The sequence below is a fragment of the Anneissia japonica genome, unplaced genomic scaffold (assembly GCF_011630105.1).
Source record: "Anneissia japonica isolate Jap-2015-1 unplaced genomic scaffold, ASM1163010v1 scaffold904_len716149_cov161, whole genome shotgun sequence".
Lineage (NCBI taxonomy): Eukaryota > Metazoa > Echinodermata > Crinoidea > Comatulida > Comatulidae > Anneissia > Anneissia japonica.
The window spans coordinates 540,235-554,272 of NW_022683714.1; the positions used below are offsets into that span (position 1 = coordinate 540,235).

The 14,038-nt window shown below is 34.3% G+C and overlaps 1 protein-coding gene across 3 annotated transcripts in view; it reads left to right on the forward strand.

The window, feature by feature from the left end:
* Positions 1-4,763: 4,763 nt before the first annotated feature.
* Positions 4,764-14,038, forward strand: part of LOC117101079 (ras-related protein Rab-3) — a 44,197-nt gene continuing 34,922 nt past the window's right edge. Inside the window, exon 1 of one of the 3 annotated variants that reach the window (XM_033240955.1) lies at positions 4,764-4,923. Coding sequence is in view for 2 of the 3 variants with exons in the window: in XM_033240962.1 (XP_033096853.1) it covers positions 5,517-5,540 (24 nt within the window). In the remaining variant the exon portion in view is untranslated. Of the gene's footprint in view, positions 4,924-5,389; positions 5,541-14,038 lie in introns of those variants that run through there. The other 2 variants (XM_033240962.1, XM_033240950.1) reach the window with 2 other exon arrangements.

Here is a 14,038-nt window from a genome sequence, read left to right on the forward strand (position 1 = left end):
ATTAACAGTATGTGTATTGAGGTAGAACAAGATTTGGATTGATACCAGTAATTAAAATTACATTTTTGAATTAATGTTTATTAACACTGGTAGCCTGCCTCTGTTATGTCATCAATTATTATCATATTTTGTTTATATAAACAACAAATTTAATACTCCTATTCGTTTTGTGTGTTTTTTAAATTTTTTTATTGAATTTATCTTACTTTATGTTTGGTGTGCTTATCACTGAGGCGTGGAGTGCAGTGTTGTGTGGTGATCCATGATTTTAATTTATATAACGTAAAACCTCGAATTGAAGCCCTGGGCGTATGACAACCTCTCTGAAACAAGTTTGCAAAACAAAGTATAAAAAAAAGTCAACAACAACAACAAAATTCCACTACTATTATTTGTGTCACTTGACAATATTCAGCCTCTCTCACAATAAATCCGTATTTTTTTACATGAAAGGAGGAGTTGAATATAAGTACCCTGTTTCAGAGCCGACTGTATATTAATCAGAAGGCCTTGGATCAAACTAATAGAATAACCAATTTGAAGCTAATATCCTGGGTTTTTTTTTTTTTTTTCAAATTATGTATAATTTCTGTTCGGTGACATCACCTATAAAAATATATTATGTTTATCAGAATGTGTCATACCTTCTCCTTATCCGTTTTTTCCTGCTTATATCACATAAAATGGTGAAATAGACTTACGGTATGCTAATCCTGGTCTAAATATGCTTAGTACAATGGTCCGTCCGCGAAAATGGGTTTCTGTCTAGTCAAAAGGGTTTGCAAACGGTGCGTGAAAAATATTGGCGTCCGCTAAGCCTTTATTTAGACCAATATTTTATGATTAGGTTTTTCTCTTTCAACAATGTGATAAACAACGTGTTGCTAATCAATAATTATCTATAGCTTTAAAGTACTTTTGTGGCGAATCATCCTCTATTCTTATCATGTTATTAGTGGAATATCGACCATGAGTAAACTTAGACTTGGGGGTCAGCGAATGCAAAAGGTCGGGAACCACACCACTAATATTGTGCATATATTGTTTGGTAATCTATACAATGCTTCACATAGTTACGAACTTTATGGCATCGCGTGCGGGACGGTAAGGAGTTATCATGAATTTAGGGGATCTATAGGCCTATTTGAAGTAAGAAGAATTTGGTTTTATTAGAGATATGAAAACGGTCATGCAGTATAGCTTGTAATTACTGGTGGCGTCACGCTCGGGCGCTGACCGGGGTGGGGGCGGAAAGCCAGTTCCCCTAGGCACGAGGGATCCCGACATTGTAGTTAAAAAATATATATAATATAAACTATAATACCATAGTTTCATTCAATGGGGCCCCGACAGTTTTAAACATTGATAATTCACTGGCCTGGCCAGGGGTGGCGCCAGTGGGGCGTCCATCCCCCCCCCCCCCCGTCGGGGAGAAAAAGCACAATTCGTCGGGGAGAAAAAAAAATTATATGTATTTTCTACATATTAGTTGACTCTAAAATCGATAAAATAAGGCTCTGAAACCCCAAAATTTTCGAGGGCTTCACCCCCTGGACCAATTTCGAAACTTTTTAATCGAAGCTCGACCACGCCCACTTTGCTTTTCTCGTCAGGGCATCGCCCTCCCCCCCCTCCCCGTCGGGCAAATCCTGGCGCCACCCCTGGGCCTGGCATCATCATATGCATTATCTCAGGGATCATGTAAACGATCGTTGCAGTTTTTTTACCATTCTATGTTCTCTGACAACGCAGTTAACGGCTTATAAATGCCATAAGCTCTGAACCCCCTCGGACCTCGACCAGGGGCAATACGCGGCCCTCTGGCCCCAGTGCTTGTTTGCTCCGCTCGCAAACTTAACGGTCCCTTCGTCGCTTATTAGAGGGGCCCCCAATAACAGTCACCCCAGAGCCCCACAAACTCCGTGTGACGCCACTGTTAAAGAGCTTTCTTTGTCTCGTTCTAGAATCAATTCACCTAAAATTTCTCTTTCCTACGTAAATCGGACCAAACAATTGCCAGTTGTGTCAAGAAACAAAAAAAAAAATAAAATAAATAAATAAATAAAATAAAATCGTTTTAAAACAGCTAGCTTAAAACACTCAGATCGTCGGAGGGCCGGGGTAAATTACCTATATACAAGAGTCAAATGCGCTTGCCTTATTATAATTTGAGCCCTATGTGAAAAACCGTGTAAAGTTAAGATTGGTTTTCGGCACATGAAATAGGTAAGGACCCATAAAAAAATTTAAAAAAATTAATTTATCACCCCTATTAAAGAATAAAAACTGATGAGGGAGGGAGGTTTTTTGGGGTTTTTTTTATTTTGTTTTTTTATAACTAGCCCTGCCTCCATTTTACCAATGTTTACAATTAAATCAATGGTTATGGACACAGTCATATATAAAAATTCATAAGATGGAATCATATTTATATTTAAAAAATATGTTTTTGTTGTACCAGTATAGGCCTATTTGCAAGAAATCCTAAGCTTTTCAGGTGTGAAAGAAGATGGAAAAATGACAGTTTTTTTATTTAACAATAGGCCCTATATGTTTATTGAAAAAAAAATATCTGAATTCCCCCAAAGGGATGAGGGAGGGGTGATAAACTAATACTTTTTTAATGGGCATAAAGTAAATTAATACATCAAAGACAATTAAGTTTTATTTTCTATGTTACATCGATTAATTAGGTCTCTGATTGCCGAAAATCGCTGACAGATCATGAGATATTTGTTGGCGCTTCATTTTGACTATAATGGTGATGAGATAATGATGAACTTTTTACTATATAAGAGCGTCATTTATGGCCATCTAGAGGTACTAATTCCCTCAAATTTTCAAACCTCAGCCCCAAACCTTGGTCAGGCTAAGGTAAGTGTGGACTCACGAAATGTCCCCAACCTTTCAAAACAGCCTAACAGTGCACTTGGCTGCTTGTACTCTCACCGTTACTCGGCTTTTTTTTACATTTCTCAGTCTCTTTTCAACCTGGCCCTTGACCCCGATATTTCTACCCCATCAGGCATTAAGAAAGCTTTTAATTTTTTAATTTATGTAATCGTCTTAATGTTTTTGCAGAATGCTCGTCTTAATTATAATTGCTTTTAAATGCGTCATGAGCTTCATAAGGCTCAAGTACCAATAATCTGATTGATTGAAATTGAAATAACCTTACATGTTATTTTGTCGGTGATTGTTATTTTCAGTGTATACGCCCTTTTCTGTTTATATGTTTATTTCATTTTTTATTATTAGGCCTAAATGTTGTTGACTTTCCAAGTTTGTAGATGAAATCAATACAAATGACGCATTGGTTAGGGAGTATTTTGGTGTGAATCACACCCATGATCCCACTAATCTGAAGAACTGTTTCCAGTGGGATCCTTCATGGGGGTGAATTGGGCAGTACATTAGGAAACATTCCCTACTCTTTTCTGAAAAATGTTACTGCGTACGTTCTTTAATGCGTGCACACATGGGCCATATCACATTGTGCGCACGGGACCAACGGCTTTAACACGTCTCATCCGAAAGACGGTGCGCTATCGTAACTTGTATTCTCAGCCCTCCGGCTGAAACACAAGGAGAGGCAGCAATAGGAATTGAACCGGGGACTAGAGATCTCCACGTTCCATTGCACACGCCAGTGGCTTAAACTAGTTTAGCCGTCTGAGCTAAGCTGCTCTCCGTGAATACAGATTATTGGATCTTCATGTTCCACTGAAATGTGTATTTTCGTCCCAGCATTAATTATTTTATCTTTTATTTGGATCAGTCAACTTGCTAATGGCCATCAATGACTTGTTGTACTGTACCTGCTCTGTCTTACTCAATCCACACTTATGTTTCATCTGTTGCAATGTAATAGACCTACTTATTATTATTATTATTATTATTATTATTATTATTATTATTATTATTATTATTATTATTATTATTATTATTATTATTATTATTATTATTATTATTATTATTATTATTATTATTATTATTATTTTCATTATCATTAATTATTGTGTACAGTAGAACATACTACTGAAGCCGTTTATGCGCTTTCCAGAATATTAGAGAAAAAAGTAGAGCAATTAAAATGCAATTGCCAGAAATAAGTCAAAATCTTGGTTAACGTGAAAAGGCGGAAAAAGAAAGAGATAATCAAAATGTTGGTGAAAGTAGAGTCAGTGGCGAATCCAGGCCAATTTCAAATAGAAGGGACCCAAGGAGGGACTTGAATATCAGGGCCAATCACCACCTCAGCCCCACCATGATTGGGGCAGTGAGGTTAAGACAATTTACGATGATTATATGTCACCTAGATGGCCGGAAGTGGCACTTTCATACTTAAAATTTAAATGTAATTTTCTTTTTTTTTCTCAAATTTTTTACAATTCTGGAAAAATTAAGTGTGACGGGAGGCGGGGGGCGGCTGGGCTGGTGAAAAAGCAAAACAGAATATTTAAAAAAATTACGGAATTCACCATTGAAAAAAAATGCATTTAATTTTCATTTAATTAGTTATTGTTTAATTATTATTAGAATTACATATTTACTACAAATAAACAAGAGCAATTTAGTCTGAATACAAGCTAAAAAATAGCGCCTATTTTGACTACCAGACAAAATGTAAATTAACAATAACAATGTATCATTTGTGTGTATGCAACGTGGAAAAAAGTGGAATACGTGATAGCGCCATCTATATTGATCTAATCAACATAAGTTTAAAAACACACTGAATCGCCAATCATTTATGCTAATAAGCTGTCTCTCTGATGGTGCCCGGCGCCCCAACATTGATCTGAAGGTTTTTAGAGACTTTTGCGCGACCGAGGTGGTACTTCACTTGATCCAGTATTCGTGTGTGGAGTAACTGTCACTTTGTTTTGTTTGGACATTACTAATTTATTTAAAAAAAGACAGGTATGTATTATCGTATTATTTTCGGTAACCGATGTAATTTTTAGTGATTGATAATCATCCAAGATAAATCCGAATCGATGCCGTATGGTAGTATAATATTTTGAAGGGAGGGCGGTGTGGTGTGCAGCTTCCGCCCACCGATGTCAGTTCCACACCACCCGCACAAAAAGGGCTACGATCAGGTGGCTGCGATCTGCTCTGAAAATTTAATGATGTCTTCACAAATTGTAGTTTTCTCCAATCATGAACGCTAACATATCTGAAATTTCATTAAAATAAACTACCTTCGTTTTTAGCACTGTGAATTGCGTATGTCAGCATCAGCATGGCAATCGCTGCCTTGCTGTGTGACCTTTTTATCGATATTATTAAGGACGGCATTCATTATGTATGAATGATTAGACCTTATTTCCATATTAAATAATGCTCGCCACTTTCTTCAATAAGATATGGCTGAATGCGAAATAGTATTAAGTAAATCGATCAACCGCGTCCTTTCAATAAGCTGCTAAGAAAGTCCTTACCAGAGCAAACCAAACGGAGATAGCTCACATTGGTAACAATATTTGAAGGCCTGTTTTTTTTCTCTACAAATGAGACACGAGGGAGGATTACAGGTTTGTCATTAGAAAGATAAAATCTCTATATAATAATATAAAGTTATTTCCATAATGAGTGTATTTGTAGGTTTTGTAATCACAGTTGTTAGATAAGATTAAGAAAATGTATTTTAAGATACAATCTAATGTCAGACGATAGCAATGGTGATAGGGCCAGGCTTAAAATTTAATTGTCAAGGGGAAGCTCCTTTGCTTTCAAATGTCAGAATGTTTAAAACGTTGCATACAAAATGATGTGCATAAATTTCATGCACGCTGAATCTTCGACACAGTCTCAAGATCACTGAAAACATTAGTCATCGTATATGCAGTGAATAAAAACCAATGGATGAGTATAAAACAATTAAAATTATGTTAGTATATATGAATTAAGGTTTATGTATAATATTGAATTTTAATTTAGCTAATATTGATATGAAAAATTTACCAGTTCTTAGATTACTATTTTATGGAAAATATAAATAATAAAACAAATTAAAAATTTGTTTTTGGATAAATGATTTTATTTGTAGTCAGTGTTCTTCTGAAGCCAGATTTGGCGGTATTATTTGCTGGGCAGAATAAAATTGAAATAAGAAAAGCTTTTTTTCTTTAAATTATAAATTTCAAAATACAGAAGGGGTGGGGGACAGCTAGCCTGGGTCTCTCTTCCTCCCCCTTTCCTCCTCCCCACCCCCCTTCCCACCAAGATCTTTATTCAACTTAAGCCTGAGAGTGTCATTTCCAGTCATCTAGAGGTGACAATAATAAATTTTCTCACCTGAGTCCCACCATGGTCGGCCTAAAGCTAGACCCTCCATCTGTGAACGTCCCTCCCTGGGATCAAACCCCTCTATTTTAAATTTTGGCTCCACCATTGCATTAGTGTCATAATCATAAACCTGTCGGTTGATGCTGCATGTTCCAAAAATATGAAAAGATTTTTTTTTTTTTTTTTTTTTTGCCACAAGTACTGTAGATGACTCTACATTGTGAATGGTACAGTATATCCAGGGGCAGATTGCTATATTTAAAACGGTCTTAACTGGTAGTCTTAACTCCTCAAATAAGGCCGGTTTATCACTTAGTCTTCTTACTAAAAATCACTCCACTAAAGACCATTGCTATAAAGTGGTCTTTGCTTACTGTAGACCACTTTGAGTCTTGAAACGCAAGCAAGCACTCCCTGGTAACATAAAATTGAGAGTGCTGTTACGCGTCCATCACACTTGCCCATCACATGCACATGTATTAGAATTTTGTTTTTATCTGACACTAAGAAGCTTGCAGAATATTCATCGTTCGATTCTCGGTTTTTGTCGATCTAGACCTACTGTACAGGTCTAGTACCTTTAACGCCATGTTGAAAATGATTTACAGTAAGACCGTTTTAACCTTCCTCCGAGTAGGTTTTAAAATTTAAGACTCCTAACTGTTTAGACCGCGGTATAGCAATGGTTTATAACCGTAGACCAGTAGTGACGCCACAATTATAGCTGGCTAAGCGTTAACACCTTCTAAAGACCGCTATGAGCAATCCGTCCCTGGGTATCAAAGATCAGACAAACCAGTCAGAGGAACTACTGTAACCTTCATGTTTGTTAACATTCAAAAGGTTTTTTTCTGTTTTAAGTTTATCATTTTTCAGCTTCATATATATTTCATTTTCTCCAGTTCGTTCGTTTCCACAAATCCTTATTTGTGTCATGCAAGTAGAGTAGTTAGATTGCACAGTAGCCTATAGTTTAAAATAATAATAATAATAATAGTAATAATAATATTAATAGTAATAATAATATTAATAGTAATAATAATAATAGTAATAATAATAATAATAATGATAATAATAATAAAGTATTTTTAAAGTGCTCTATACAATACAGAGTGCTACAGTAGCTGACTGTAGCATGTAATATTAAATAATAATTGGAACGATTGATTGATTTAATACTGACACCAATTTTTGAATTCTGGAGACAAATCTTGATAATTTCTGAAATTATGGTTGTATGTGGTATTTGAAATATTGTGCGCAGCTACTAGGGAAATGAAATGAAACATTTCATCATCTAGGATAAAATTGTGTGATTTTCTGTAAAAAAATTTTTTTTATAAAATTACTTAAATTAATCCAAATAGATGAAATATTACAAGTAGACTACAGTAAAAAGGAAATAAAAATTGTTGCATTGAAGTCCAGTCATAAAGTAAGATGTACAGTATTATATTATTGAAAATTTAAAAAAAAAATGTTTTTCTTAATTTACAAACTGATATCAAATTCTGTATTTGAATTTTATACATTCGTTTCCATATTATAAATTAATTTCAATCTAATGAATCATCTGGTCGATTATTGCACATTATTGCATGTTTAATCATCTTGGACTAATAATAGTAACACCGGACATGTGAATCACTAAACTGTAGTGATAGCTTGGTGTAGTTCATGTGCTTATTATAGTACTTATATTTTGGTGCGCCTTCTTTGTGTTTAATTAGTGTTTCAGTGCTCACAATTTTTTATATGCCAAATCCATTAAAATTGCCATTGCCCAGCTGCTTTTATGTTCCAGAATGTGTTTCTTTGTAAACAAACTCCCAAATATGGAATTTTTATTGACTAAGATCGATGCATCTAAACATCTGAAGTTTTGATTCTGTCATTCTTTCGCACTACAAATAGCACTGATATTCATGTTGTACTGTGCGTATTCTACAAAAATCTGTAGCCACGTCAAATCCAGTGTGAAAAGGATTAGTGTGTCTGCGATCCAGGAAACATAGCAACACACAGTGCCACTGAAGAAACATGCATGTGACATGCTCAGTACATACATCAAGCTTTATGCGCCATAGTTTCAATTATGTGTGCGTCGCATTAAACGAGTGTAAACAATTGGCTAATGTGCACTATAATAAAGAACCCAGTACATCTTCGAGAAGAGTTGGGAGTACTCCGGTGTATTGGTCCATACAGCCCACGTTGTGTACAGACGAAAATAGCTGGTGCTGGTTTTACCGGTTAGCTCAGACACGAAGAGATTCTTAGAGATGAAAGTTACTGATACTGTATTACAGTACCTACTGTAGTCCATGATTTGTTGAGCGATCTGAACTTTATGAATAGCGCCAGATATAAATGCTGTAATGTATTAAGTTGACACTACCTTCAACATTAAATTATGCGTAATTGAGACTAAAAATAGGCTTTAAATCCAGACTCCGGAAGAATAACATTTTTTGATATGTATACAACCGATATTTCTATTAAGACACGAAAAACATTTGACGATAAACTCGGAAGCGGTTAATGAGATATACAGATTTTGAATATTTAAAAGCTGGGGGAAACGAAGCGTAACCACCCTTTTTTTCTACCTTTTCCCCAGTTTTTAACTAACTAAAGTTTGTCTCACTAATCGCTTCCAAGTTTTTCGTCAAACATGGTTTTTGTGTCTTAAAAAAAGTCAGTTGTACAATCAAAAACAAAATTTTTTTATTTGGAATAAAGACAAGCTATGTTGTTTCATCGCACACATTAGTAGATATCAGTAGATACACACTCCACAAAAATCAACCGCTATTTAGCAATGAAGCCACACCTAAACACAGCAGCTGGTCGAAGGTCACCAAAGTTGCTCTTGATTCAATGATTCATAAAACAATAGTCAGGTCTGACAATTTGTTGACTTAATTTTCAAGTCTTAAAGTACTGTATAATCGGTGAATGCCATTGCTTAGTAAATTACTGTAATTATGGTTCAGTAAAGTGCAAAATGGATATCATCAATAACACATCTGTTTTCGTTACCTTCATTAACAGAGACTACGCTTTAATCCACACATTGGCTGCATTTAATTTATACAATTTTTACTGTAAGTGTTGCTGAGTACTGTATGTCCATAGCATGATTTTTAATTCTTCCATTAAAGAAACACTACTTCTGCCAAGTCTTCTGTGAGGCATTGTGAAAGCAGTGAATCATTCACATTATACGGTTGGAATACGAAGTTGTGGTGGTCACTGAACGCATCACTGCAGTACTGCATTTTATGGATTATAGTTTTTAAGAAACATATACTGTACTAAGTGGCAAATTCATGGGGGGTGGGAAGATGTGGTTGGGGTAGGGACTAGCTGGCCCTACCACATCCCTAAATTTTTCGAAATTATTAAGTAATTGGAGAAAAAAGAAAAATTGTAATTAAATTTAGGTCTGAGTTTGCCATTTCCGGCCATCTAGAGGTGCCAAAATCATAAATTGTTTTTACCTCAGCCCCAACCATGATCTAGACCCTCCGTCTCTGAAGGTGTCTCTCAGGGCCCCTATATTTCAAATTCCTGGATCTGCCACTGGTGAATCAGGGGAATCCAAAGAGCGAGATCACAGACATCACACTAAATTAATATCCTTCAGTGTATCAATATTCTGAACAATTTTGCTGAAAGCAACACCCATATCATGTAATTGTAAGGTAGCGACAACACCAAATTATTCAGATGGGAGTTTGTCATCAATAGACAGTTGACAAGAAAGGATACAGGTCTTTACTTTAGGGATGCACTATACTGTACTATAAAGATTTTTTCCATTTTCTAGGAAATTACCAAGATCTATTTCATGGATATTATAACTACTTTGTAGAACTACAAAATGTACTTGATGTAGATTTGATCTTGCTTTTTGCGTTGAATTATTAAGTTTATTCAGAATTAAAATTCAACGATGAATTAAATAACAGCAATGCATTTCTCATACTGTACAAACCAATGAAACAACCCTAAGTTTGCTTATTAGGACCATTCAGTAAAATCCTACTGTAGGGTTACCTAAGGAAGTCTGAAACTTATTCCACTACAGGCATTCAGGCAACTTTTTTGAGGTCATTATTTCCCAACGGTGCCTTCAAAATGTATAATGTTGTGGCCGATACTGATAGCAAATGTACTATAAGGTTTATTGTAGGCCTTCAATTGAGAGCCAGGAGGTAAGTTGGCTTTAGTGAGGGTTGTAGTAGAGCCTGTAGAAAACCAGGGGTGGGTGGTGGTAGACATTTTAAGGGTACTGTAGATGGGTGTTAACATAGTAAACTCTACAGTAAATGATAATTGGAGTTTAAGGATGGGCAAGAAGGTTAATAAAGGTAGGTGGAGGGCCATGAAATTTGCTTTAAACTGGGTGGAAAACTTTAAGGGTGCCCACCATATAGCTACAGTACATCCCTGTTTGTGTAACACCAATACTTATAGACAAATTATCAAATGGAAGATGTATTATGATGGCAATTTACTTCATGAACTGCAGAAATTTAGATTTTGTTACATTCATTTTTTTTTTTCATTTCATTTCATTCTGATTAGTAGCTGTACCATGAGACAACCATTTCCAATGTCTGTAGGAATAGATTAGATTCAGATCATATTTCATATTATTATCAGATTTTTCAGATCAATGGCCTCAGCATTACTTCCATTTACTACTTGATATTTGTAGTGATAGTTCTTAGAAATTCTCTCCTATTTGATGGTGCACTACAGGAACACACAATCTTATAAAATGATATTTTTCCTTCAAAAGCAATATTACAGTGTTACACTATTTATAATATCATACACCCAAATAAACTTTCCTGTTCTCTGTTTAAAAGCATATGAAAAATAAAAATATATAATTCAACCATCTGCTTTAAATCCTTTTAATTCCAAGATACATATTTAAAAAGTGATATTATTATTCATAACAAAATCATTAATCTTTCCGTACTGTACACCATGTGTTTTTGTTTTTTAGTTTACACATGGTGTACAGAAAGTTTAATGATTTTGTTGTTGATGCTCGCCATGGAAAATATCAATTTGAATAATATTTTTGTCTGAATTGAAAAATACAGTAGTGCAGAAATTCCATCGTGCTAGACCAGTTAATTATATGCGGTGAAGCTGCCCTAATGGTCGCCATGATCATAGAGTACTTCATTCATTTGTGAAGCTAAGTGGGCCATTAAACATTTAAAATCTTTAATTCCATCCCATAATGCCTCATCATACTGGATATCGGTAAACCAACCTCTCGTTTACATAATTTATTTGCTGACGGAAATCACGACCAACATTATGAATTCATTTATATACAGTATAGTACAATTTTTTTTAAATTTTTTATTTTACCAATTTTTATCGGAGAATAGATATAATGAAGTATTATTTTTGTTGTGCAACTCTGATTAAAATGTGTAAATATTCTTCCTGTAGTGGTGGTGGGGTCGTGTGTTTGTTGTATACAGTAGTACTCTATATAAATGCCAAGATTGTTACTTAAACTATGGTAGGCCTATGAGTGGTGATGGGGTTATGTGTTTATTGTAAGTACTCCATATAAATGCCAAGATTGTTGCTTAAACTATGATAGGCCTATACAGTAGGTTACAGGACTCCAAAATCCAAGTCACAAAAATCTCCCTGAAATCTGTACTACTATTATACTTCCCACACAAATGTGACAATAAGCAAAACCTCGGACTGCCAACCAAGCCATCACCCTCTAAAGGCCAAATAAAAAAAAATGTACCTGTCAATTTATGTAGCATCACATCTTAACAAAACTTTAGCTGGGGAGGTGCATTTTTCATTTGTTTTTATTTTCAATATACTGTACGCTATAAATTATTCAAGCTTAATCCGGTATCAACATCATAAAGAAAGTAAATCAAAACAAAGGAAGTTGTTCCAAAAGTTAATTAATTTTCAATTCCATTCAAATTTAATCATTTCAATAGGCCTACAATAAATATTACACGTGGTTTGGTGAAACCAATTGTTTAATTAGTTTAAAATATTTTTATTATGAACTTTATACTGCAATTCTTAGCAAATTTTCGGCATAAATCCCGCCTTGGGTCGTAAATTCAGTGGGGTGGTGACACTAAACAATTTTTTTTTTTTTCGTCTAATTTGAATATTCGCATATTTTTATTAACCCTGTCAAAGTGTTCCCAAAGTCAGCTGGCCGTGGGTAAAGATGAATGTGTTTACGAAAGCTCGTTAAATCACACCCTGACGGAGCTTCTCTCAACTTGGGACCCCTGAGGCCTGCTCTGCAATAGAGTACAAAGTACTGTAATTGTAATAAGGCCATTTGCTATTGGTCGTTAGCAAAATTATGCAATGACAGCCATTAGAATCCTTCAAATTGCACTTGTAATTTTCAATCCATCATTAAAAAAAAAAAAAACACACACATTAGAAACACTTTGCAATAATTAGTCATAAAGTACAGTTCCTTATGACTGGAAATTAATTTTAAAATTTGCTATTCAAAATTTTCTTTTATGTCATAGCAGGGCAGGGCAGAGAGTAAGAAAGAGTAATTTTATGTCAGATTCTGCATGGAGTATATTTTAGCATGTGCCATGAATACATAATGGTAACTTTTATTGATTTTCTTCACTTTGCATTTTCTGATTCACTGTTATTACTCAGCATAATGTGTATTTGTAAATATGCAATACTGTTTCAATTAAATGGAAAGGTTGGTTAATTGTGTAGAGAAAAATTTCAGCTATGTCAAATTCATAAATGATTTATACTATAGATTCTTCTTTATTTACTGTAAATGGATGCAAACACACTGTATGTTTATACACAGAATCATTCATTAAATTAGCCATTTAGAGTGTGTTAATTTTATGAATAGGTTTATATCTAGCAATGGTATGGTATTCTCTTGGTGTTTTTGGTGGTCAGTTAGGATTTTTTTTGTTGAAAACCAAATTTTTCTCACTACAAAGCCATCTCCAATTAAGCTTCATAATGAGAGGTGCATTAATGTGTTAATTAGGACGATTTTCAATTAATTAGTAGAAAATCCTACTTACAGATATTGCCCTATTGTGTTTTATTATTGATTTAACTCACACAACTAGCAATAGCATGGACCTTACTGCTTAACATTGATATATTCTATTGTACATGAATTATGTTAAAACATCAGTTTTAATTTATGAAATTCGATTTTACATTGTCAATTTTTACGAATTACTGTATATTTGCTCTTGATGATATCATCATCATATTGACTAATGGTAAAATACATTTAAAAAAAGTCCGATTTCATACATTTTTCGAAGTGGTGTCTCATGAAAATTGATTAAAACATTAAAAAAATACATTTAAAAAAAATATAACATTGTTAAATGGGAGAATGCTAGCTACCGCAATACTTTTGATTTTTAAATGAAGGTAAATTTTAGCTAAAATTTTATATTCATGATTTTTATTTCAAGCTTGATTTTTAATTTGATACTCTTACAAGTACACCATCTTTGATGATCATTCCCATTCAAAATTTTAATCTAAACTGTCGCGGTCTTTTTTAATTGTTATTATACAAGTCAGATTATACTCTTGATGATTCATGCCTTTTATGCTTGTATGTCAAAGGTTAATTCAAAGTTGAATGATGTAATGAGGATTTAGTAAAGCTTCCTCTGTGTCATAATTGCAATTACTATCA